At 47.4% G+C, this 25,788-nt stretch overlaps 1 protein-coding gene across 1 annotated transcript; it reads left to right on the forward strand.

Annotated features, from left to right (window-relative positions):
* Positions 1 to 281: 281 nt before the first annotated feature.
* On the forward strand, positions 282 to 25,782 carry si:dkey-92j12.5 (multiple PDZ domain protein). Its single transcript, XM_034291210.1, has 31 exons — positions 282 to 548; positions 1,052 to 1,156; positions 2,298 to 2,381; positions 3,646 to 3,809; positions 4,961 to 5,086; positions 5,289 to 5,456; positions 5,777 to 5,845; positions 6,258 to 6,380; positions 6,766 to 6,993; positions 8,103 to 8,285; positions 8,401 to 8,575; positions 8,672 to 8,749; positions 9,309 to 9,388; positions 9,929 to 10,075; positions 10,399 to 10,590; positions 11,504 to 11,674; positions 11,999 to 12,208; positions 13,209 to 13,391; positions 14,762 to 14,888; positions 18,014 to 18,212; positions 18,322 to 18,345; positions 18,902 to 19,210; positions 21,683 to 21,859; positions 21,996 to 22,173; positions 22,504 to 22,614; positions 22,736 to 22,795; positions 23,106 to 23,171; positions 23,442 to 23,511; positions 23,639 to 23,882; positions 24,531 to 24,622; positions 25,673 to 25,782. The coding sequence occupies exons 3-30, from the start codon at positions 2,324 to 2,326 to the stop codon at positions 24,616 to 24,618; spliced, it is 4,008 nt and encodes a 1,335-aa protein (XP_034147101.1). The 5' UTR covers positions 282 to 548; positions 1,052 to 1,156; positions 2,298 to 2,323; the 3' UTR covers positions 24,619 to 24,622; positions 25,673 to 25,782.
* The last annotated feature ends 6 nt before the right edge of the window (positions 25,783 to 25,788 follow it).

Raw genomic sequence — 25,788 nt, forward strand, 5'->3', positions numbered from 1 at the left:
ATTATCATTATTTAGTTTATTTTTCTTAAGTGGAAAAATTAAATATGATTTGACAGACCCTGGTACTCAAAAAAGGCTGGGATGTACGGCCTGTGTTGTCCAAAGTTATCTTAATATAATCACAATCATCATGGAATAACTAATCTCAAATTGGAATTTCAAATATATCGCAATAACCTCAAAATAAAGTAGCCTAATATTTTCTTTTGTAGGCCTGTGTTTAGCCGGTGGGTAGGCTACTGCACGTCCAGCCGCACGCGCTTCAGGACGTCAGAAGATCACAGGTGTCATGCGCATGCGGTGGCTTGAGCGTCATTCACGGTGTGAACGGATGGTCACACTTCTTGAAACAGTTATCATCGTATTTTTAGAGATTGCGTTGTGTTTGTATGTAGGGTAAAAACATACATTTGCTGCCAAGCTGTTTATTAATTGTATATTTTAATAGCTCCCAAACGGACTTGATTCTGATATTTTCCTGGAGAACACGGACTTCTCGGGAACCTGTTGATTGCCGTGTGTGGTAGCCCACCGAATCGGCAATGGAGGTGAGCTAATCACGTATTTGTGCGTCTTCGGGACTGCCTAGGCCGTCGCACGCTTGTCTACTGTTAACAATTGGTATTAATCATTTATAGACCTATTTAATGAAATGCTGAGGTTTAATTGTATGAGTATCAATGTTGGATATCTGCCATCTGTGCTGAGAAATAGGCTAAGAACCAGGATTTGTGTTTTTATTGCTGTTGCCGTTGGCCTATAAACGCTGACCGGGCTATTAGCCAAATTTTTGCCACTGTTGACAATTACATGTATTGCTGCTTGCTGTACATTATAGCCCTACAATTGAAAAAGCTACAAGAGTAAACAAAGTAAAACTGATCTCTTAATTTGTCTATGCAGGCAACTTCGTCGTGTTATTTATTTCCAATCTTGTCATGCCTACATATTTTGCACCTTAGTTTTTTTAGATGATCAAAGCTGTTGCTTTTTTATGTTAACCATTTGTTGCTCCATTATCTCGTTATCAAACGCACCCCGGACTCTCTAGCCTTGAGTGGCCTGGACTGGGGGTGTTCATTAGTGCACACAGTTGAAAACGGTCGCGAAAACGTTTCGCAACGGAAAACCTATTGCTACGGTTCAGAGAGTGCAGGTTAGTCCCTTCTCATGTTGGCCATTTGCTTCCGTTTGAGTCCTAGTGAATAGGCTCCCTTATCCTGTAGCCGATGCGTAGTCCAGTATAGCCCATGCCCGGGACACAAAATGGCCGTGTGTCAACTTTAATCACCTTCACTCAGGGATAAGTCAATTTACTGATGGTAATCTCCTGTAAGAGCATTAGTTTGACTTCGAAGGCTCTTGCAAACAAGCCCGTTTGGGCGTACCTTCCAAATGCCACCCTGTTCCCCCCCGAACAGGGCGTTAGTTTCCCGGGAGCCCCCTTGACCCTGAGGGCGATTGGGTGCCACTGGGACAAATGGTCGGTCTGCGGGGTCACTCGGGGTAACACCGTGGCAACGTGTGGCGCGGCCAGCCAATTTGCAGTGTGACTGTAACGCTGTATCACTTAAGACTCCTAATGGACGTTTTGTGTCGGCACTCCGGGAAATGCCTGCTGTGTGCGCGAAACAATATGAGAACAGACGGAATCTCACTCTGGTGGAAGCTTAGGTGGGCTGGACCCTGGGGGGGGTCTTAATTGACAGGGAAGAGAAGGACGGACGCTCTGCTTTGAATGAGTCAGCCGTGCATACAGCAAAGGCAATTACATTTAAACATTTTTTTTTGAAAAACATTAAACATAAATCCGCTGCATTAAACAAAGACAGTCCCGGTCCCCTCGGCCTATTGGTTAAAGCAGGCTTCCCTCATGGAGCTAAAGCTTTGTCGCAAAGGGATGGTCTGAACTATAAAATGTCCATCTAAGTGATATAGCTCTGTCCCCTCCTCCCTGTGTGTGGTTGGCACCCCTGGGGCGCCTTAAAACGAAGGAGTGGGGTAGGTGGGCGGCTTTGCTTAGCAACCAATGTAAAAGGAACGTTGAAATGTTGTTGATTTGTCGTTGTCTTGAATGTACCCTTTTCGCGTAATGGGATTATTGGATTATTAAATAACCTGCATGAAGACCTCTGATTTACCAGAAGGCAGTGTTAGGCCTTCACACACACACACACACACACACACACACGCATGCAGGCACACACATGCAACACACAGGAGTTGCGGTGTTGTGCAGCAAAGCTCACGTCGTCAACTGATTAATGCTCAGAACAACGACTACCTCCACATTCCAGGAAACTGATCGGGACAACGGGCACACATGATCACTCTCAACCACATGGTGAAGACCTACATCCAAGCAAAGATGGAGGCCATGGGTAAGAAACCTTTCCCAACATGTCCGCCACCTTGACCTCAGGCGTGACGGGCATTGACGGGATCTCCCCGATGTCCCCCGATCCTCCTAAAACAGTGGGATACGTTTTTTGTGCAAGTGTGAGATCGGGGTGTCCCATCGGGATTTGTTTGCACGTTAACGTAGCTGGTGAATAGCTCAGGCGCTTCAGTGGTTTGTGGTATATGGTCAATATAGTTCAAAGGTTAATTGACCAATATAAAGCCTTGGTATATTAACCCTGTAGCAAAAACCCTCAAGGAGCCTTCTGCCTAGACATAGTCCCCCTATATATTAGTGATTTGCATAATTTTAGAATTAAGTTCTTAACCAGATTGGTTTAGTTTAGTATGTTTAGCATTAAGAGTGTATGTTTGCTTTTAGTCTTGATATTATACAGTAGGCTTCACAATGCTTCCAAGTGAAATGTTACCCATTTACTATGGTATTTGAAGTATTATAGTATTAGTACCTCTGTATTCATGAGGTAGCATAATATTAGTACGGTTGTATATATGAGGTGGTACCGTATAGTCTTAATACCTCTGTATGTATGGGGTAGTATAGTATTAGTACCTTTGTATATATGAGGTATTATAGTATTAGTACTTCTGTATATATGAGGTATTATAGTATTAGTACCTCTGTATATATGAGGTAGTATAGTATTAGTACCTCTGTATTTATGAGGTAGTATAGTATTAGTACCTCTGTATATCTGAGGTGGTATAGTATTAGTACCTCTGTATATATGAGGTATTATAGTATTAGTACCTCTGTATATCTGATATGGTATAGTATTAGTACCTCTGTAAATATTAGGTGGTATATTATTAGTATCTCTGTATATATGAGGTAATATAGTATTAATACCTCTGTATGTATGGGGTGGTATAGTATTAGTACCTCTGTATATATGAGGTAGTATAGTATTAATACCTCTGTATATATGAGGTATTATGGTATTAGTACCTCTGTATAAATGAGGTAAAATAGTATTAGTACCTCTGTATATATGAGGTATTATAGTATTAGTACCTCTATATATGAGGTAGTATAGTATTAGTACCTCTGTATATATGAGGTGGTATAGTGTTAGTACCGCTATATATGAATTGGTATAGTATTAGTATCTCTGTATATATGAGGTGGTATAGTGTTAGTACCTCTATATATGAATTGGTATAGTATTAGTATCTCTGTATAGTATTAGTATTCCATTGTATTGTATTGTGTTCCATGGGCAGATGCACAGAGAGCCTTGGAGGCAGTGGAGAGGCTGCAGGCCAAGCTGAAGGACAGAGGAGAGGCGCCTACAGAGGAGAAACTATCGCTACTGAAGACTGTCCTTCAAAGCCCCCTGTTCCACCAGATACTGAACATACAACAGACTAAATCACAGCTGCCCCAGGTAACACCAGGCAGACAGACAGAAAGGCAGACACAGACAGGCAGTAATATAGAAAGACCGACCGACAAGTAGGCAGGCAGGCCGACAGATAGTAACATTGACAGACAGACAGTAACATAGTGAGATTGTCATGCGGTCAGACAGACAGGCAGACAGACAGATCTGACAGTCTGCGCTACATATAGTCTCACAGTGCTTATCCTTAAGTGTCTGTCTACTTGTCTGCACCATACCTCAGAAGGTGAAACACTCCCTGACATGGTTCCTAAAATACTGACTGCAGGAACCAAACTGGCTGATTGATCTGCTTAACTGACCTAACCTATCAGGCTCAGAGACAGGATGACAGGAGGGGTGAGGGAAAGGAGAGACCGAGGGAGGAGGGTGACGGCGAGAGAGGGGGAGGGGGAGAAAGGGGACTGTGAGGTGACAGAGATGAGAGTGAGAGAGAGGACAGAAGAAGTGGGAGGCAGAAAGTGAAGAGGTTGAGAGGAGGATGGAGGAGGATGCAAGGGTGGAGACTGTTTCCCTCAGGGGTCATGGACTCCGGGAGCAGTGTGCCTACGTGTGTGTGTGTGTGTGCGTGTGTGTGTGTGTGTGTGTACGTGTGTGTGTGTGTGTGTGTGTGTGTGTGTATGTGTGTGTGTGTACGTGTGTGTGTGCGTGTGTGTGTGCGTGTGTGTGTGTGTGTGTGTGTGTGTACGTGTCTATGATAGACTTGAGGTCATGACAGCAAACAGCACGTGTCTGTCTGATGTTCCTTTACCTACAGGCTTACTGTGTGTCTGTGTGTGTATCAGTGAGTATCACCTTAGTCAAGTTTACTATGCGCTGTGTGTGTGTGTGTGTCTGTGTGCATATCAGTAAGTTACACCGTAGTCAAGTTTCCTAAGCTCTGTGTATGTCCTCGGGTTTAAATAACGGATGTTTAGCTACAAAGCACATCACCGCCTGCTTTATATTAGGCTTCCTTTAGCATTTGCCCCCCCCCCCCCCCCCCCCCCCCCCCATTTCCCTGGGGGACCCCAGGTTGAACCAGGTTTTCTCAGAAAACAGAACAACGTTCCTTCCTTTCGTACCGCCAGCGAATCTGTTTGGGTCGTGTTTCCGCTTCGTGGCTAACGGCTCCCCGCGGTCTCCCTCTCCACCAGGTGAACACATCCATACCCAAGTCGGTCTCTCTCAACGCCGGCCTGTCCACCTCCATGTCGCTGGGCCTGAGGGGTCTGTCCCACAGCGACTCCTACACCTGGGCACAGAACAACAGCTCCCGAGAGGTACGCTCGCTGGCCAGCCGACCAGGAGGACCGCGGCGTACAAACAAGGATGTGCCTGTCATGTGGATGAACTCACCCATGAGCCAATGAACTGTAGAGGATTTAGAATGAATGCTAACTAGCGTTAGCACAATGACAGCGAGTGCACAGGAATGGCTAGCTGGCCAGACTGACTCGTTGTTTCCGAAACCTGTTGTTGCAGTTTGTTTCCCCCGGGCCGGACACAGATGAGGAAGACGGGGAAGGGGGGGGTTGTAGCCCCAGGACCGAACCTGTCGTTCCCCAGCAGAAGTTCGGAGGCAGCCTCTGTACACTAAACACGCACGCGGAGAACCGCTCCACCGCCGCCAAGGTCCAAAGCATGACTCAGGTAGAAATGTCGTTTCTTCTGCTGTCTTTCCTGCACGGCAACGGTTCCAGTTTGTATTATGAGGCCCTGTTCTGTAAGGAAAACAGGGTCAAATCGGGTTCCATTCCAAGCTTAGGACCCCCAGTTCTTCTCGATAACAGGTTGTGGATAAATTCCATTTCCATTCCAGTCGCATCCCGAAGTGCTCAGTTTTTTTAAAAAGCCTTTCAGTGAGGACTTTTTTAATGGGCTGGAATGTAAATGGTGTTGACCCAAAAACCGTCTTCATAGCCCGCTGGCTGTGTGTCCAGTCGTTTGACGTTTCTGTTCTGTCCTTCCAGCTGTGTACTCCTCCGCGTATCTCCCGCACTCTCTCCATGGGACGGAACCTGTCGGATATCGCCAACGATGTCAGTTCACGTGTGAATTACAGGAAATGAGGCAGGGTGATGTGTCTGTGAGGTTGACCCTGGTTCTAACCTGTCTGCTTGCTCTACTTCCACCTCCTCACTGTCTTTCTCTCCACCTGTCTCTCTTCCACCTCCTCACTGTCTTTCTCTCCACCTGTCTCTCTTCCACCTCCTCACTGTCTTTCTCTCCACCTGTCTCTCTTCCACCTCCTCACTGTCTTTTTCTCCACCTCTCTCTCTTCCTCCTCTCTTTCTGTCCTTGTGTTTTCCTCTCCCCCCTCCTTTATCATCTTCTTATCTTTAAATCATCTTCTCCCTTTCTCCGTCTCTTTGTATTCTCCACCTTCGTCCCTCTTGTTCTTTTCTCTTTTTCTCTGCCCTTCGGTCCTCCGTCTCTCTGGGTGTTTGTCAGAAGCGTCACGTGGAGATGATAGAGCTGGAGAACGATGGGAAGGGCCTGGGCTTCGGGATCGTTGGGGGTCGCACCTCCGGAATCATGGTCAAAACCATCCTACCAAGAGGGCCTGCTGGTTTGGTACCAAAATCCGTTTTTTAATCAGTAATTTACTCAGTGGTTCTGAAACCTCTCAAGGGAAGACGCTCAGACATTTCCCCGCCAGACTAGATCCAATTCATGACACTGCTGGGGTTCCCGGCTGAGAGGCTTTAGAACCCCTGACGTATTTGATATGTAACATACAGTAAACAAAATCTGAGCTGGTATTGGTTTCTGCATTGCTGAGGTAGCAATTACACTCCCCCGTCCGCAAACAAATGGCTAGACACCGTTGGTGTTGGTGGTCACGTGTGTTTGTGTCGGCCCAAATGTTTACAATGGTTGATTTTATAAATGATCTTGGCAATGTGAACGCGGGGGGCGTTGCCAGGCGGCTGGTTTGAAAGGTCTCCGTCCCTCCCAGGACAAGCGTCTCCGTAGCGGTGACCACATCCTGCGCATCGGCGACACAGACCTGGCGGGGATGGACAACGAGGAAGTGGCTCACGTCCTCCGCGGCGCGGGGCCCAGGGTCAAACTGCTCATCGCCAGGGATGTCGCCGTCTCCACGGGCAACGATCTGTCCCTCTCCGCGCCCCTGCTCCCTCAGCTCGCCCAGCAACAGCAGAGGATGACCAGAATGGGGAACCAGGTGTGTGTGTGTGGAGATGTCTATGTGACAAGACAACCGCCACTGACAGCGATTCGGCTGTATCTAAGGCTCTCTGTGTGTCCATAAAATGACGATGACCAGCGCGTTCCCCTGGCTCAATCTCTCGATTGATGTCTACCACGCGGTTGGTAGTGATGTCTCAGTGATGACTTAGTGATGTCTTAGTGATGTCTCAGTGATGTCTCGTTAATGCATTCTAGTAATGCATTAACCGTAATGGCTTGTATAGCCTGACCCGGAAGATTCTGGTAAACGCTGTTAAAGAAAAACGCTGTGGTTAGCACAAACATAACGGAAACTGGCGGCACCTAATGTCATGACCGAATTCCATCACGCCCGCGAGGTGGTAGACTGGTTAATATGTCCTTGCACGTTGACGTTAGAGCTCTGGTCTGTACATCATGTAAAACCGGAGCTACAGTAACTCGCCTAAGTAGCTGGCAGCGATGCAGCTAACAGCAAGTGTTACCCCGGGGGACCAGACGAGTGGCGTTCCAAGAATTAAAAGATTAGAACGCCCGGGCATCCTGAAACCAAGGACGTCGTCGGCTCAAGCCAATTAGCGCCCAGACGAATCCAACGTCAGTTGCGCCGTTTCACGCTACGTGTCTGGGAATGCATGATTGTGCGCTAACTCGAATGTTCCTGATAAACGCCGAAAGCTGCTTGGCTGGCGTTTGAGCCACTAGGAGGCCAGTTTCAGTTCTACAGTGACGGTTAGTCAGTGGCCAAGAAGGGTACCAAAGATCATGTTTTTATATCCAGTCTTGCACAAAATTCCCTGAAACTCAAGATTCAGTGTGGCCACAAGGGCGGCCGCGCAAAGACGTGAATGCGCGATTAGACCAGGCGCTTCCATCGCATCATGGGAAAATGGAAACGATCCCCCGTTGCAGTACATTGTCGTGCCACATCACGGGTCCCTGGACACTTCAGACCCAAAGAGTGGGTTTCTCACGGCGTGGGGCGTGAACGTCAGGGAGCGGGAGGCGGAAAACGACCGCGCGGCACCTGGGTGATCGTTCGGGGGGGGGGGGTGGAAACAGCGTCTGACGGCGATTTTCTCCCGTGTTTCCTGGTGGTTGCAGCTGTGCGATGCAGGGGAGGGCAGCGAGTACAGCATCCAGTTCAGCAAGAACAGCGTGGGCCTCGGATTCACCGTTGGTAGCTCCCCGGGGCAGCGCCAGTCCGGGGTGCACGTGAGGAGCATCGTGAAGGGCAGCGCTGTGGACCAAGACAACCAGATACACATTGGAGACAAGATCTTAGCCGTAAGCTTCTCTAAACCCCCCCCCCGTCGTCGTCCTCTCCCCACCTCCTCCCTCACTGTCTGCTCACCTCTTGACCTCAGTGTCATTCACTCGCTGCCTCCTCCTCTCTCCCGAGGTGGATGGAGTTAGCCTCCAGGGCTGCAGTGAGCAGAGGGCCCTGGAGATCCTGAGGGAGACGGGCCAGATCGTCCGACTGAGGCTGGCGAGGAGGGCCTCTGGGGCGGGCGAGCACCTGAAGTCGTCCACTTCCTCCCTGGAGACCCAGGGAGTCATCAACAGAGGAGAGCCCGGTACGGCGTCACGTACAAAGCGTATTGTAGGAGACAAATATTAACTGATAATGTGTGTGTGTGTGTGTGTGCTCCCGTCATGCCTTTGGGTCACAGGAAGACAAATGTCTCTGCGCGAGATGTCCAGAAGAGCCAGCATGCTAAGCCGAGGACAGCGACCAGACGCCAGAACAGGTATTTTCAACGTACAAGGCGGGGTTCAATGTTATGCGTGCGATCATGTAGGTGCTCAGCCTCGGCCGGTCAAATGTTTCGTCCGCTCATTTCGGATGATCTCTCCACTGCTCAGTGGTTCCATCGAGCTGTTCTTCACAGAAGGCTGACGTACCATAAAGTAATCCCAGGAAACATGAACTGTCAAGTAGATCATAGTTATTGCAACACAAAAAGAAATATATCTATTTGTTTGTGTGGGTTGACAGTTTGTTAGAGTAAATCAAGTCAGAAATGTTTAAGTGGGAATCATCAACTTTCAAAGTCTTCTTGAACCTTGTGAACACTGCACATTATTATTTTGTACAGGGACATTGTTTCTATGACACAATGATCAAATTAAATGTAAATTTACTGTGATCGCCGGGATTGAGAGTAAACCATCTCAAAACCCTCAGTGCATTCTCTGGTTTTCCAGAAATCCTGGCTCCTGAATCCAGGACTTATGTTAGACCAGGGAATTTTGAAATCCTGCGTAAGAAGTAGGTTGTGGATTTGACTCCCTCTCTCTGTTCTGAAGGAGTGAAGCTGACGGATGCGGAGGAAGAAGAGCTAAGAAACAGATGGCAGGGAGCCCTGGGACTCCGCTATCAAGTGGTGGTTGGTCTGCTTCACTTCATCTTCTATCTGCACGGTGTCTAATAACTGGAATCATGTCACTGGTGTCTGACGAAAACCTAGTGTATGATTGAGTTCTTGCACGCACAGAAAGCTGTAACTCCACTTAAGGTGCATTTCCTGACAGTAGGACCAGCCAATCAATCAAATGTATTTCTTAAAGACCTTTTTACATCCACTGTTGTGACAACGTGCCCGTTCACGTAACCAGTCTAGAACCCCCTAAGAGCAAGCCAACAACAAGACATTGATGCACAGTGGTTAGGAAAAGCTCCCTGTTAGCTACAAAACCTAGGAAGAAATCTGGAGAGGGGCCATACTCCGTGGGTGTGGCCAGTCCCCTCCTTTTTGCACCAAAACAAAATGTTCCAGAGGGGGTCCATGAATTCAAATTGGGTGTGTCCGTAGGTCTCAGGTACAACCCAGATTCGCATTTTAGTTTTTCTCATCTTTCTTGTCCTTTTTGAAACGTTCCCGTGTAACGCTCCCTCTTGCTTTCCATTTTCCACACCCGAACCGCAGGTGTGCCAGCTGGAGAGGTTCAGTGAGAGCCGCGGGCTGGGGATCAGTCTGGAGGCCAGGGCTGGACATCACTACCTGTGCTCCATCCTCCCCGAGGGGCCAGTTGGACAGAGCGGGAAGATCCGTGCCGGAGACCAGATCCTGGAGGTGGGGCTGACTGAGGGCGGGGCTTAATTTCCCCATTTTGTATAATAAATTCAGACAGCAGAAGAGACTGGGATTATGTTAAGGTTACACCAGCAGGTATGACAGATTGTGTTTTTTCCCCTCAAATATCTGTTTACATCACAAGGACTTGTGGGAAGCTGAACAGGCTGGTTGACATGTTACACTAGGGCGTTCCTTCCTTTCACAAGAATATCGGAAGACTAAAGAAAATTGCCTCTACGGTGCTACTTTTACAACCAGAGGCCATAAATCACGGACTGCCTCTTTAACCAGCCTGGTGGGTTTCTGTGTCCGTGTTTCAGGTGAACGGCATCCCTCTGATAGGTGAGAGCCACAGGGAGGTGATCAGTATTCTCCGGGAGCTGCCTCCGCGGGTGGTTTTGGTATGCTGCCGCATCTTGGCCCCTCAGCCACGGCACGGCGACGAAGACGAGGACGAGGACGAAGAATTACAGGTCACCCTCAAAGAGCTGCTGTCTGAGTTGAATGACATGGTACGGAGGGCTGGGGCGGAGGGGTAAAAGGAGATGTGCGACTCGTTTTCCCTCGGCGTGGATTTAAAAGGAATGTTCCGGATGTAATGTGTTCTCTCCAGGGATGTGGGGTCTTAACACTGCATATTTACCTGACCAGGTGGAGACTCGAGGAAGCTCAGGAGTTAACCAATCTTTGGAGTTTGGAAAGTCAGGTTTCATTACTTCAACAGCGTATTTGGAAGCCTATGGAGAAGGCCTTTATAAAATGATGGTGCAGTGTACATGTCTTTAACATGGTCTAGTTTGTGAATCTGTTAGATCTGAGAGCCATTTATTATTGAACAAGTACTTAGAGTTTCTATTACAAGGAACTGAAAACAACAAATTCCTGTATTTCGTTTTCCCTGTATTCAATCATCAACTAATACGATTGCTTTAATGGTGCTTGTCCTTGGTTGTGCCCAGTCCCAACTTCTGATTGATGTTCCTAAAAAGACCTTCTCAGATGAAAACGCCAAGGACTCAAAAAGCGTGCACAACAAGCACCAGAAACACAACTCACACTGAGGTGCATTCAGGCACTCCTCAAAGGAAACAAAAGAAAAGGACTTTTACAAATTGAAAAATGTAATGTACTAATGAAATATTGATGGGACAAATCTAATGGTCTTTACCTCCATTAGACTGATCTAAAGTGATCAGATGTACTGTTTCTGGGAGGAGGGCAGAGAGTCAATCAATCAGACTGCAGCCAGGCTGCAATTTGAGACGAGTGTTAAGTGTCAGTCCCAAATGTCATCCTATTCCCTAAAGAGTGCACTACTTTTGCCCGGCCGCCCTGTCTGTCAAAAGTAGCAGTCAAAGGGGTTGCTCTCCATGAAAAGGACGGCATTTGGGATGGATCCTTACTCCCCCACTTCTCCTCTTCCAGTCCCAGTACGACCAGCCCTGCTGCCTACTTCCTGGTTGTAACAACGTGGATTGTGGGAATCGCGGTGTTAAGCCCGTGTCTCCTCCATTGGCCATGTGGGAGAGGGACAGCCAGATCATTGAGCTGGAGAAAGGAGAGGAAGGCCTGGGGTTCAGCATCCTGGACTACCAGGTGGGACTGCGTGCGTGCGTGCGTGTGTGTGTGTGTGCGCTGTACTGTGTGTTTCAATTAAAGCATGTTCGATTTGCTTGACTGGGCTTTGCTGTTTTATTTTGCTGTTGGAGCAGTTCCCATCGGGCAGAATGCTTGGAACGGTTTTAAAGTATTTTAATAATTGTGTTTCATTCCAGTTTTGAAACATATATTATTAAAAGAAATGTACCCTCTCATTTTCATAAAATGACCAGGTTACTTTTTCACCTTGCCTCACTCAGGGATTAGATCTACCCTGTCTGTCAAATGACTAAAGTCTATTATGTACATGTAAACCCCCAGGACCCAGAGGATGCCTCTAAGACGGTACTGGTGATCCGGTCGCTGGTCCCTGGGGGCGTGGCTGACACAGATGGCCGACTGCTTCCTGGAGACCGGCTCATGTCAGTCAACAATGTGGACCTGGTCAGCTCGACGCTTCAACACGCTGTGAACATCCTGAAGTCCAGCGACTGTGGAACGGTGCGCATTGGCGTTTCCAAACCCCTGCCGGTATGAAACCCAAGCCCTCCGTGTCAGCTGAAACCCCGAAACATTTCACATTTCAAGCCCGGGTTCACTTGTTCCACAGAAATGTATTACGGCTTCTTTGAGGTTTTGTTTTGGGGAAAAGTTTGTCCGACAAACTTGTATGACTTAGCTAATGTCTCAAATCAAGCGAAAACATTCTGTCGGACTGAACATTTTTAGATGCTTTATTATATAATTACCGTGTGGAATGGTAGTGTTATTTGTTTGCTAATAGAGAAGTGAGCAGGATTCAAACCCGTGTTTCAGCAGTTCATTGTAGGCAACAGTTTAGATCTTTTTAAATATAATCTATGAAAAGTTGTTTCTGTGTGTTAACTCCGTTAACCTATCAAAATAATATGTGGTGGACAACTATGTGTATATTTATGTGTGTGTGTGTGTATATGTATATATATTATAGGGATAATAGTTCTAAGTCTTAGTTACAGGTCATGACCGTACTGAATCTTGCTTTTCCATTTAGTTCACCTGTAGTCCTCAACACTGTCAGTAAGTGCGGTTTATTTCTGACCACAGTGTTTGTTTTTTCTAACTGTGCTCAGGTCTATGTTGAAGACATTGTCTTAGTAACAGTTGGGCAGCAAATACTCCAGTTACAAGCATTCTGAATATTTAATGATGTTGAGAGAGGAACACAAAGCCTGACCAAACTACCAGAAAGAGAGAGGGGACTGGGGAGAGAGAGAGAGAGACACCTGACCACATTTCACCAGGGAGGGGGGAGAGAAAAAGTGTGAGAAGAGGGGGGAGAGAGAAAAGGGGAACTCAAGAGAGTAGGGAGAAAGAGAGAGTTGGGGGAGAGAGAGAAAGAAAGAAAGGAGCCGTGGGTGTCAAATTCTCCACCATTCTCTTTAGTGTTTTAGCGTCCGCGCTAATTCAGAAGCCACAGAGAACTCTTTCAGGCGTATATCGTCACCCTTTTCCACCTTCTCATACACCTCCAACACTGCCTGTCCCCCAGATCGAGTGTTGTGTCCTGGAGTCCATCCCGGAGTCGCTAAGGTCCTCCAGAGATGAGATCCGTTCCTCGCGGGATGAGAACGATACTCAGTACTCGGCTGGGATGCTAGCGTCCCCTTCATTGCGGCAGGCACATGCTGACAGTTACAGCTCACAGCCGAGGAACAGACTGCACTGCTACAAGGTGAGAAACCAAATGCAGGCGGGTCAATGTGTGTAAGATACTTCAGCTACCGAATGGAATGGAATTTTGCGAGATATTACACACTAAACCTAAGAAACTTTCCAGTTGGTCGAAGTACATAACATAATTGGTTTCATCCGTCAGATATGAGGGTAAGAAACTATTTTATATGTAAGAGTTAAAACGGCATAAGTTTTTTGTTGTTGGCTTTATTAGTCAGCATTCTGCACTAACCGACCGTGAAAGTAGCCTCCTCCCCTAACTCTCATTTCCTGCTGTAGGTTTACTGTTAGCCTTATCGGATTAATGTCACAGAGCGCTAAGAAACTCCTTTTAAATCAAGAGGTTGAGATATATAATGTGTATCACCTCTGCGTTTCACAGCTTCAGTTCAGTCCAAGTACTTGAGAGGTGCAACAAGCCATGTTACAAGCCATGTTACACGCAAAAGGGAGGATTTGAAAGGGGGATTTCTAGCGTGGGAGGTCAAAATTAGCATCTAAATAACCACTGTATTTTCCTGAGAGAGAACAGCCCATCTAACACTTAAGTCAAATAAACCTGGAACGTTACCAGACAGCAACATGTGACTGTGGGTGCGTGCTGAAGTTAGGCAGCCATCAAGTGACTGTAGTCTTGTGCTGAAGTTAGGCAGCCATCGCGTCCTCTGGAGCAGTACTCACAGCTAGGGTAGTAAAGGAAACTTGAAAACAATTAGCCTGATTTTCCTGAAATCCTGGTTTCACCGAATTGAACCGGATAATGCTGGAATTCTGTGAGAGCAAAACTTTGAGTTCCAACTTCAATTGAAAGTTGGTTAATTGTCTGTTGTCCTCACCCTGTCAATATCCTTCAGACTGCAGTTTGTGGTTCTTGTATCAGAACATTTAAACTGTCGCTACAGTACGTGTGTAGCTTCGTTTATTTCCACTCAGAAATAGCTGGTAGCTAGTGTCAATGACCTGCTTCTCCACCATGAAGACATTCACAATAATCCATTGGTGGACATTTAATCACTCTGCATGTTCTTCTTCCCACTCCCACTTAATGCTGATCACACTGACCCAAAGAATGAGCAGTGTTTGATATCTGATTAATATCTGATCCGTTTAATGAAATCCAGGAGGAAAGGTAAGCCTAGAGTGTTCTGAGTGGTAAATGGCCACCCAGCTGTCTGTGAACTCTGATGGGTACTAAATAACAAACAACAGCGCAGATTCTAGAACAACAGCAGCCCTGTTAATTTCTGTAAACAGCTTTAATTCGGCCTATTAAAAGCAGCGTTTGGAATGGCGCTGAGGCGACCGGTTCAAGCCCTCCATCTGTTCGTCCGTTCTTTCATTGATTTATTCCATTTTCTCTTTCCTCAGGACGAGAAATCTCTGCATCAGCGCCTCGGCGGCAACATGCAGGACAGCGATAAGCACCTGGCCCCGGCCCCTTTTGGCAGCCATTTTGAGAGGACAATCACTGTTGTCAGGGACAACCGTAACCTTGGTATGTTATCAGTGTTTGTCATGTTGGCGGGGTGTCTGTGTTTGTACTTTGTTGGCATGGCGATCCTGGGCGGCGAGGAGGAGAAGCTAATAATCGAGGGAACTCGTCAATATTTTCAGGAGTTGAGGTAGAAGAATTTAATTTGGTATTTTATGTGGGGGGGGGGGGGGGTTGAGGTGAAAAGTGTGTAAACCTGTTGTAAGTCATAAACGTATTGGATTGAATTATAGTGGATATGGGAGGGAAAGTGAGAGATGAGGAAGAGAAAAAGGAAGTGTATAGGAAAATACAGAGAATTTGGCACTTCATTAGTGGCGCTAAGCAATTGCTGTAAGAGAGTGGTGGTCTGTATAAGATTGCCGTTACTATACCATGTATGGTATGATATGTCAGTTTTGTGTAAACATGTTTTCTTTCAACATGTTTTGTGTCAATATGAGTTTTGTGGGAACATGTTTTGTGTCAACATAATTTTTTTGGGAACATGTTTTGTGTCAATTTGAGTTTTGTGTAAACATGTTTTGTGTCAACTTGAACACATGGTTTGTGATAACCCAGTTTTGGTGATAACACATTTAGTGTGAACATATGGTTTGTGAGAACAGTTTGTCAGAACTTAATACCCATTCTTTGTCAGAACAAATGTGAGTAGTCATGTTTTGTGAGAACCTATGGTCTGTGAGAACACATTTGTGAGAATAGAACATTTGGTTTTGTTAGAACAGAGTATGTGAGAATATGTGAACATTTATAAAGGTTTATAATGTCTTCTGGGCTCCTGCATTGTTGGAAAATGCATGTTGTGTTGTTTTGTATATGTTGGTCTCACCCCTTGAAAGATGAAATGTTAATTAGCACACAGAGTTAGTATTTAAAACACCTTTACAGATTGGCATCGCACTCTTACTGCTGCTGGGTTTCACAGCCATATATTTTGTTTTGTGTTGTGGTCTTTGTGGAGTCTCACAACTGCCTGGTCGGCTGTGAAAATGTTAAACGCCAGTGATACATTCCATTTGAATGTATGAACGCTAGAGATGTGGGTGACTACCGGGCTCTGGATTGAAATGAAACAATTGATATTCTTTTACCGTGAAGGAACTTCTGCTGTGGCAGTTTAGTTAAGATAACGATACGTACATATTAAACAGCACTCATCTTGACAGATGCACACGTTAACAGGATAATGGAAGTCAGAATAATCCATTTCTATGAAGACAGGTGTTTTATCCTCCCAAGATAAACATGGGTAACGTAAATCATTTAAAAAGCTGTACTGCTGCAGAGACAACTGATCTGTTATTTTGAAACGGTAATGACCAGGTCCTGTGGGCGGTTCAGGGGGCGTATTAGATCTAAAGGGGATATATTATGTAAAGGGGATATATTATCTAAAGGGGATATATTATCTAAAGGGGATATAATTCACCCCTCCTGTGTACATGGATGTACAGTACACTTCTGGTAAATATCTCAGAGAGGCTTTGGATTTCTTTTACTGACTCGATCAACTTCCTACATGAGTGTTCGGGGGTCTGCGTCCATCATAATTGTGTCTGTATAGCTTTATTGATCCTGTCCTACTTTGTCTGTAACTTGATTAAATCTGCAGATGCAAGGTCTTTATTGGATCACCCTCTTGTCAAAGGAATCTTCCTGCACAGCAACGAATGTGAACATGTAGTGGAATTCTGGGTTTCAAATTGGCCCCTGAAGTGTTTAACTTCCCCTCTGAAATGTCGAACTCGATTTGCCGCTTCAAACGAAAAGCTCCTTCCAATGCACGATTCTCATTTCGTCTTGCTGCAGGATCATTTCCTCGCCGTGTGAGACTGTCTCATATTCAGTCACACCTGTATGTGGTGGTAACCCATACACTATGATTGTATTGTAATTTGAATGTAATGAGTAAAAAAAAAAGACAATAAAATATTTATTGGACCCTACATAACTTTTGAAAGTCATTTCTTTGACCTACCTTCAAATTATGTACGGCCATAGTGTGTGGTGAATTAGCTGCTAGCCCCTTGTCCTGTTACACGTGTCGTTGGTCTGTCGTGTGTTGCACGCACCCCCCCGCCACCCGCTGTCCCTCTGTGAGTAGTCCGACACGCGTGTGTGTGTGCGCGTGTGTGTGCGTGTGCAGAGCCGGCTGGTCATTCGTGGCAGGATAAGGCGGATTGGCGAGGGCAGAATTTTCCGAACGAAAGAGGGCGGAGACTCGCCTTTTAACCACACCTCTGTTTAGTCCAAAACAATAGAACACCTCCCGCCCAGTTGCGTGGGGACTCTTAAAGACGCTGCTTCATGAGATGTGCCCAGTTTGTCAGTGGCGATAGCCTTCTTCTGCCTTGTCCTTGATATGAGAGAACGTTTCTGGATAACGATGCTTGTTGCTAGAGAGCAAAACGAGGATTTCAGAGCCCCCCCCCCCATGTGTGCTAAAAAGCCGATACAAGCTCTTCTCAGACATGTTTGTGTTTAACTGTCTTGTTTGATTGGTGTTTGTGTGTGTGTGTAATCTCCCTAACACCCTCATTAACCTGTCAGTGTGTGATCACGAATGTGTGTGTGTGTGTGTCTGTGTGTGTGCGTGCCTTCATCAAAGAGTGGAATTAAGTCCTTCAATGGCCAAAAGGCTATTTTAGCGCTGACATTGCCATTGAGGGTATGCCATTTTAATGTAGTCAACCGCAAAATTGCCCCTCATTGGCCGATCCCAACAGATGAGCCAGTTGGAATGAGGATCACATGTCTCAAGACCCGGTTGGAAGGTGTCAGCCAACCACATTCAGCTCCAACGACTTCCTGGATGAGGTGCCAAGACAGGAAATGTGGGGATGAGTCCTCCACATGAGGAGCGTGTGTGTGTGTGTGTGTGTGTGTCTTTAAGAGTGTGCGTGGGTTGACGAGTGTCTGAGCGCACGCCTTTTTGTCAGAGTACGGCCTAATTAGGCCCAGTTAACAGGGGGGGGGGGCTTTTGAATGTTCACTTGCACTCGTCCATTTTTTTGGGGTAATTGTTTGAATTTGGGGCGTGGCGCGAGACTCCGCATGTGTGACGCGGGACTCCATTAAGACGCGCGTGTGCATGCGATTCCAGTAACGCGCGTGTGTGTCGGCAGGCATGACCGTGAGCGCTGTGAAGGACGGCTCCGGGATGTTGATCCGGTCAGTGGTTCAGGGGGGTTGTGTCAGTCAGGACGGGAGACTGGGGGTGGGCGATGTCATCCTGGCCGTTAACGGAGAACCCACCACCAACCTGAGCAACGCCCGGGCCCGCGCCATGCTGAGACGCCATTCTGTTAGAGGACCGAGTATGAGGTGAGGACCACACACACAAACACACACACACACACATCTGAATCAAAACACTTCTCGCTTTTCTGACAACATTAACGTGGTCTGTATACTTTTGAATATACGTTTTTAGATCTGACGGTCATTGCTGTTTTGAGTGAGTATAGCTCGATGTTTCATCACACCGTAATCATGAACCTCCTCCATCTTCATCTTTGAGAGTAGGGCGTCTCAGGCTGATATGTTTGCTACTGTCCCACCTAGCTGTAAGAGATTTACACCACTAAGAGTCAACCGTTCTGGATTAGAGCGTGATCTCCCAGAGAGTCTTTGTTTAAACCAGGGTTATTAAAGGTCATCACTGCTGAACAGATCAGGGGTCAGTTCGAGTTAAATTCCAGTCCATTCTGGATGTACACTGCAATTCCAATTTCCTTAAATGCTTTTTTTAACGAGGATCATACAATTGGGGTGGATTTAGTAGACTTTCTGAAATGGAACAGTCCCAAGTCCCTGGGTTGAACATCGCTCTTGACCCATCACTGTTGCAGCGTGGACAACATCCGCTTTGAAATGTTCATAATGATGATGCTTTGCTTATTCACATCGACACATCCTCCTATTCATTGTCATCTAGTTTGTCAGCCCCCTGAGGATTCTGTTGTAAACCACACACACACACAGAGACATCCTCTCCATTGGTGTGTCCGCAGTGTGACGCTTGTTCCCTCGTCTTTGGTTGAGGAGCACCGCGCCTCCCTGTCCCTGAAGCCCCTGTCCTCCGTCGAGGGACCCCCTCACAGCCCCCCCGCCCCCTCCACGCCCCCTCCTTCTGGACATCGCACCCCCTCTCCCGGAACCGCTGATTCAGACCCGGCTGCCGGCCCAGTGTCGCCCACAAGGCGTCTAGGTTCTCCTCCGCGCCCGTCCAGACCTGTAGGTCCAGTTACCAACACAGGGGCTCCAGGTTCTGGCTCCGTCTCGAGCAAAGGCCCACCCAGACCTCCACCACCAGACCACAGGTAAGAAGCCACATTCAAACGTCTTCAGGGCTTGACTCAGGCTCCCGTCTGATCTCCAACACGGGCTTGAGGCACAGTGTCATTCTGTCCCCCCACTGAGGTCCGATAGTGATCGTACATCTCATCAGCGTCTTACACATCATTGGAGGGTTCCACAGAAGTCCCAGACTGCGTCTTTAAGACAAATCTTTAAAGGAAATGAATCATTGTTCGTGCTATGCTCGTCCCCTTTGCTTCTAACAGTGTGTGTGTGGCAAGGTAAAGTAAAAAGTCCACCCCAGAAAAGAGCGTCTCTTAAACAAGGGGTTCTCAAAGGTGTGCAACTGAACCCTACAGTGACTGAGCTTCTGAACTCTGCATCGAGCCCCTGGCTTCTGTTCCAACCACAGACCTGGAAAGGACACCGTTTCCACACATTCATGTGTAGGAGGTTATTTTTAGCCTCTCGCCTATAGATTTCAATACCGTCTTTCCTGTCTGGGGAAATGAATCGCTGTTCTTTCTTGCTCTCTCTCTCCCTCCCTGCCTCCCTCCCTGCCTCCCATCCCATCTCTCACTGTGTGTCAGATCTTTCTCCCTCTCTTGCTCCTTGTCATCTATTTCTCCCTCTCGTTCCTCCCCCATCCATCCCTCCCTCCACCCCCCCTCTATACCACTGTACCACTTAGAAATTCTCTCCTCTGTAACCTGCTAGTCTCTGCCTGTGTCTCCCTCTCTCTCCCCCTCTTCCTCCCTTCCCCGTTGCTATTCCTCCCCCTTTTATTCCTTTCCTCCCTTTGTTCCTCTCCCTCCTCTTTCTTTCCCATTCACCCCCTTTCTGTTTCTTTTCCTCCCCCCTTCTGCCTGCTCTCTTCCCCAGCCCCCCCCTCCTCTGTCCAGGTCTATCTTTATCTGCTGTTCTACCAGTGTTCTCCAATTCCTTTGTCCTGCCACAACACCTGCTATGTAGATACAGCTATCACTCATTCCTATGGGGTTGTTATTGCACCTGACACACACACACACACACACAAAACACATACACACAGACACACACACACACAAAGACACATACACACACAGAAACACACAGACATACAGAGTGCGTGTATTTTAAACGTATTCATGAGAATACACACTTGCTCTTACAGGCTCTCACACACACACACACACACACACACACACACACTCAGAAGGTCTATGTTGTATTTTAACATATTCATGAGAACATGCTCACTCTAATCTTCTCTTTATAGTCTTACCCAGACAAAAAAATGGTTATGTTCTCCATCTTTCATGTTAAATCTTTACGTTTTAAATCAGGACTTTCCAACAGGTTGTTCCGTCAGGAGCGGTCACCCCTCTTAAGAATAGCTCCCCAAATTTCAGCGCAAAAACAAGTATCAGGCAGTGCTGCCAGCTACTATCAAATAAACACAACAACTGACATTACTCCAGTGTTTCATTACTCCTGTGTTTCATTACTCCTGTGTTTCATTACTCCAGTGTTTCATTACTCCTGTGTTTCATTACTCCTGTGTTTCATTACTCCTGTGTTTCATTACTCCAGTGTTTCTGCCATAAGAATGTTTTCAAAATGCTAATAATGACAGAAATAAAAAAGCTATTTGATCATAGCCTATCTACTTACTACTATAATGGAAACTAACCTACCTATTAATTATTTTAGGAAAAATAAAAAGCATGTCCCTATTGCTCCGTGTGTTACCAGAAATACGGAAAACTTTCCTTTTCGACTTTTTTGGAAAGGAAAGAAAAAGGTGCAGCGATATCTTATTTTTTTCCGGAGATGTATATCCCCCAAACCTTGTCAGATGTTTATATCATTTGTTACTATTATGTTATCATTTTAAATTAAATGATATATTACAGAGCCATCTTGAGCCATCGCTAGACCAATGCCTTTCTAGAACTTTCTCCTCTGGCTAGATGCTTTTATTGTTCCAAAAATAATGTTTCTTTAAGAGTGAAGACCTAAAACAGGACATTTCCTACTTTCTTAGAAAACGTAATCGGGAAAATAAAACAATATGACGTTTAATAAAAAAATTTCGGTGCCCCTGTCGATTACATGGGCCTTTGGTTTACCAGGTATATTGAGTGAAAATATAGTGCAGTACTTTCTGTTCTCCTGGGGAAGATTCCGGATAGAGGAGAAGAACGTGACCATTTGAATACTCGACAGAATGAGGAACTTGTAACGTTTCATTTTATTAAAGTAGCTGTCATGCCAGGAAATGTAGGAGGACCTTTATTTTACGTACATTTTGCTCATGGGGCAGGGTCTGCTTTGCATATATTTGCATACATTTCTATCAATATGTACACATCGTGTGTGTATATACACTGATATTTTTATCTGTCAATATCTACAGCATTTTGCTGTGTGTGTTTTCAGGAGCATCACCATAAGCTACAGGGTATGTGAATAAATATTCATAACTGTTTATGGAATGTGATATTTCTCCGTAGCCTAATCCCCAAGCCCATGCCTCTGGTGGTACAGCCACCGGAGGAGGAGCCGGGCCTGAGTGTGGATGGGGGCCGCGGGGAGGAGGAGAAAGGAGAGCAGGAGACCAGGGAAGAGGGTGGAGGAGAGGAGGAGACGCTGCAACATCCTAACAACCTCAGCTGGGGTCAGCCGAGAAGGTCAGTAAGACCCTGGAACACACACACACACACACACACACACACGGTCTCTCTCATCCTTCAACCTCTCTTTCTCTCCGTATGTTCATCGTGTCTCTCTCCATCCGTCTCTCCGTCCGTGTCTCTCTGTGTCCAGGGTCCAGCTGGGTCGTTCTCCAGGTCGGTCACTGGGCATCAGCATCACGGGGGGGCGTGGGATGGGCAGCCGGCTGGGGGGGGGCGAGGTGGTCAGGGGCGTGTTCATCAAACACGTCACCCCAGACAGCCCCGCCGGGCGCAGTGACAGCATCCACCCCGGAGACAGGATTCTGGAGGTACGGCTGGGGGGGTAGCGTGGTGGGGGGGTAGCGTGGTGGGGGGGTAGCGTGGTGGGGGGGGTAGCGTGGTGGGGGGGGGTAGCGTGGTGGGGGGGGTAGCGTGGTGGGGGGGTAGCGTGGTGGCGGGGTAGCGTGGTGGGGGGGGTAGCGTGGTGGGGGGGGTAGCGTGGTGGGGGGGTAGCATGGTGGGGTGTAGCGTGGTGGGGGGGTAGCGTGGTGGGGGGGTAGCGTGGTGGCGGGGTAGCGTGGTGGGTGGGTGGGGGGGTTTAAAAACATCAGTCAGTCATCCCACTAATCAGCCAGTGGGTCAATATGTGCCCCCATCAGGTGGGGGGGGCGGACCTGAGAGATGCCAGCCACGAGGAGGCGGTGGAGGCCATTCGCCGGGCGGGAGACCCGGTTGTCTTCCTGGTGCAGACCGGACCGGACCGACCGCAGGTACGCCCCCCCCCCCCCCCCCCACCCGTCCCCCCCCCCCCCCCCCCGTAGATGCCGTGGAGACCCCGTGCCTCCGTTGGTTACACCTTATGTCCACCGTGTGTCATGTCTTTCCCCACAGACGTCTCCGCTGCTCACCGGGCGACAGAGGCGAGCGTCACGGTCGGACCCTGTCCACGAGGTAGGTCTTCCGTCAGACGCCTGGTCGGAGAGCTCTCTCTCTCTCTCGGTCGTACTCCAGAAGGCTCCGTGAAGCATTCAGCCCTGTATTCACTCAATGCACATTGAGGGTTCCTCATTGGAATACAGAAGGGCTCTGCCTTCTATGTGAGGCGGTGTGCTGTGGTTGGCGTCCTAGACGGTTCTGTCTGCTCAGCGCGGTGGGTTCCCTCATGTCGTCGCCACGGTGCTGTGTACTGGCCCAGTGGACATGCTGGATGTGGGGGCGTATTATTGGGTTTCAGATCCGGCACTTTGTCTTCTCTGTCTAGGTTCCTGAGAGTGGACTGTCCCCTAGTGTCTTCCCCAGCAACCCCTTCACCCCTAAACCCTTTAAGGTTTGTATGTGTGTGTGTGTGTGTGTGTGTGTGTGTGTGCATCCCAACCCTCACCCAAAACAAACTAGTCAAACTGTTTTGTTTTGCCCTCTAAACCAGTGCCTCTCGGCCTGCCGTGTGTGTCGACATCAAACTGTGCCTGACGGTACATGTGTGTAGCGTGTTGTAGATGTGTAGAGCGTGTGTATATGTGCCCCGTGTAGACAGACGTGTGACCTCTGACCCCCGGCCTGGGGCACTGACTTACACTGCGGCTCCGTGTTCCTTCAGCAGGCAGCCAATAGGACTACAGCCGTCTCCACAACGGGAACAGCCGGAGGCACGGAGGACGGCAGCTGGAGTAGGTCACACCCCCAAACACACAGGCCGTCACTTTTTTACCACGTTGGGTCCCCGTTAACACTCTGGGCGTGTAAATCCGCGTAACCCTTGACCCCTGACCCTTGCCCCCTGCCTCTCCCTCACAGGGAAGATGATGGCCAGGTACGGCCGCCTGCCGGGGGAGCTCCATATGATTGAGCTGGAGAAGATCCCCGGCGGAGGTGCCGACGCAGCGCCTCCTGGTTCTGGCCCGGGTCTGGGGCTCCAGCTTACAGGGGACCGAGACGGGTCCCGAGCCCAACTGGGTGTCTACGTGGCCGGCATTGACCCGCAGGGCGCCGTGGGCCGGGACGGACGGATACGAGTCGGGGATGAGCTACTGGAGGTAAGGTGTGTGTTTGTAAGAGACAGGAAGAGACAGATGAGAGAGAGAATCAAGATTATTAGGAAGAGAAGGAGAGATGAAGACAGAGACAGAACAGCAAATACGACCCGAGAGGAAAGAGAGAAGGAGAGACCGACAGAGGGAAAGAGAGAGGGAGAGACCGACAGAGGGAAAGAGAGAGGGAGAGACCGACAGAGGGAAAGAGAGAGGGAGAGACCGACAGAGGGAAAGAGAGAGGGAGAGACCGACAGAGGGAAAGAGAGAGAGGGAGAGACCGACAGAGGGAAAGAGAGAGAGGGAGAGACCGACAGAGGGAAAGAGAGAGAGGGAGAGACCGACAGAGGGAAAGAGAGAGGGAGAGACCGACAGAGGGAAAGAGAGAGGGAGAGACCGACAGAGGGAAAGAGAGAGGGAGAGACCGACAGAGGGAAAGCGAGAGACCAACTGTTTACCAACACAATTAGAAACACCTGGTCTCATGCCAGGGCTTTCAGCCAATCAGCATCCAGGGTTCTGACCACCAGTTTTCTATTGTATACAGCCATACGCCATTCAAACTCATAGACTAGTAGTGGGCTAATCTGGATCACTGGTATGAAACGTTATGTTACTTTAGACAGTATATTGATATTAAATGTCCTGGTTGGTTGTAGATCAACAGTCAGATCCTGTATGGACGCAGTTATCAGAATGCTGCTTCCATCCTCAACAGTGCCCCTTCCAGAGTCAAGATCATCCTGATGAGGTACCTGACACACACTCACATATCCACACACTGACACACACACACACTCACATATCCACACACTGACACACACATTGGTTATGTGATTATAACAATCAGGATACTATTGTAACTTCTGTGGCTGTTGTTGCTGTCTGAGTGTTTTTACAGATATGTTATTGGTCTGTTGTTACCGTCTGTATGAGTGCATTTACAGATATGTTATTGGTCTGTTGTTACCGTCTGTATGAGTGTTTTTACAGATATGTTATTGGTCTGTTGTTACCGTCTGTATGAGTGTTTTTACAGATATGTTATTGGTCTGTTGCTACCGTCTGTATGAGTGTTTTTACAGATATGTTATTGTACTGTTGTTACCGTCTGTATGAGTGTTTTTACAGATATGTTATTGTACTGTTGTTACCGTCTGTATGAGTGGTTTTACAGATATGTTATTGGTCTGTTGTTACCGTCTGTATGAGTGTATTTACAGATATGTTATTGGTCTGTTGTTACCGTCTGTATGAGTGTATTTACAGATATGTTATTGGTCTGTTGCTACTGTCTGTATGAGTGTTTTTACAGATATGTTATTGGTCTGTTGTTACCGTCTGTATGAGTGTTTTTACAGATATGTTATTGGTCTGTTGCTACCGTCTGTATGAGTGTTTTTACAGATATGTTATTGGTCTGTTGCTACCGTCTGTATGAGTGTTTTTACAGATATGTTTTTGGTCTGTTGTTACCGTCTGTATGAGTGTATTTACAGATATGTTATTTGTCTGTTGTTACCGTCTGTATGAGTGTATTTACAGATTTGTTATTGGTCTGCTGCTACCGTCTGTATGAGTGTTTTTACAGATATGTTATTGGTCTGTTGTTACCGTCTGTATGAGTGTTTTTACAGATATGTTATTGGTCTGTTGTTACCGTCTGTATGAGTGTATTTACAGATATGTTATTTGTCTGTTGTTACCGTCTGTATGAGTGTTTTTACAGATATGTTATTGGTCTGTTGTTACCGTCTGTATGAGTGTTTTTACAGATGTTTTGGTCTGTTATTACTTTCAGGAATAAGGCAGATCCGACTGGGGTTCCTCACGGACCAATGGAAGATTCCTCTTCCCAACCCTCCATCCCTCTTTCCTCCTCTCATTCCTCCATCCCTCTCTCCTCTCATCCCTCCA

The sequence above is a fragment of the Esox lucius genome, chromosome 25 (assembly GCF_011004845.1).
Source record: "Esox lucius isolate fEsoLuc1 chromosome 25, fEsoLuc1.pri, whole genome shotgun sequence".
Lineage (NCBI taxonomy): Eukaryota > Metazoa > Chordata > Actinopteri > Esociformes > Esocidae > Esox > Esox lucius.

What these genes read in the sequence shown, in the direction of transcription:
- si:dkey-92j12.5 (XM_034291210.1), top strand. Translation starts at nt 2,324, where the DNA reads ATGATCACTCTCAACCACATGGTGAAGACCTACATCCAAGCAAAGATG. An exon ending in TGTCGGATATCGCCAACGAT is followed by an intron (nt 5,846 to 6,257) that starts GTCAGTTCACGT and finishes GGTGTTTGTCAG; the next exon opens with AAGCGTCACGTGGAGATGAT. An exon ending in GACGGTCATTGCTGTTTTGA is followed by an intron (nt 18,346 to 18,901) that starts GTGAGTATAGCT and finishes GTGTGTCCGCAG; the next exon opens with TGTGACGCTTGTTCCCTCGT.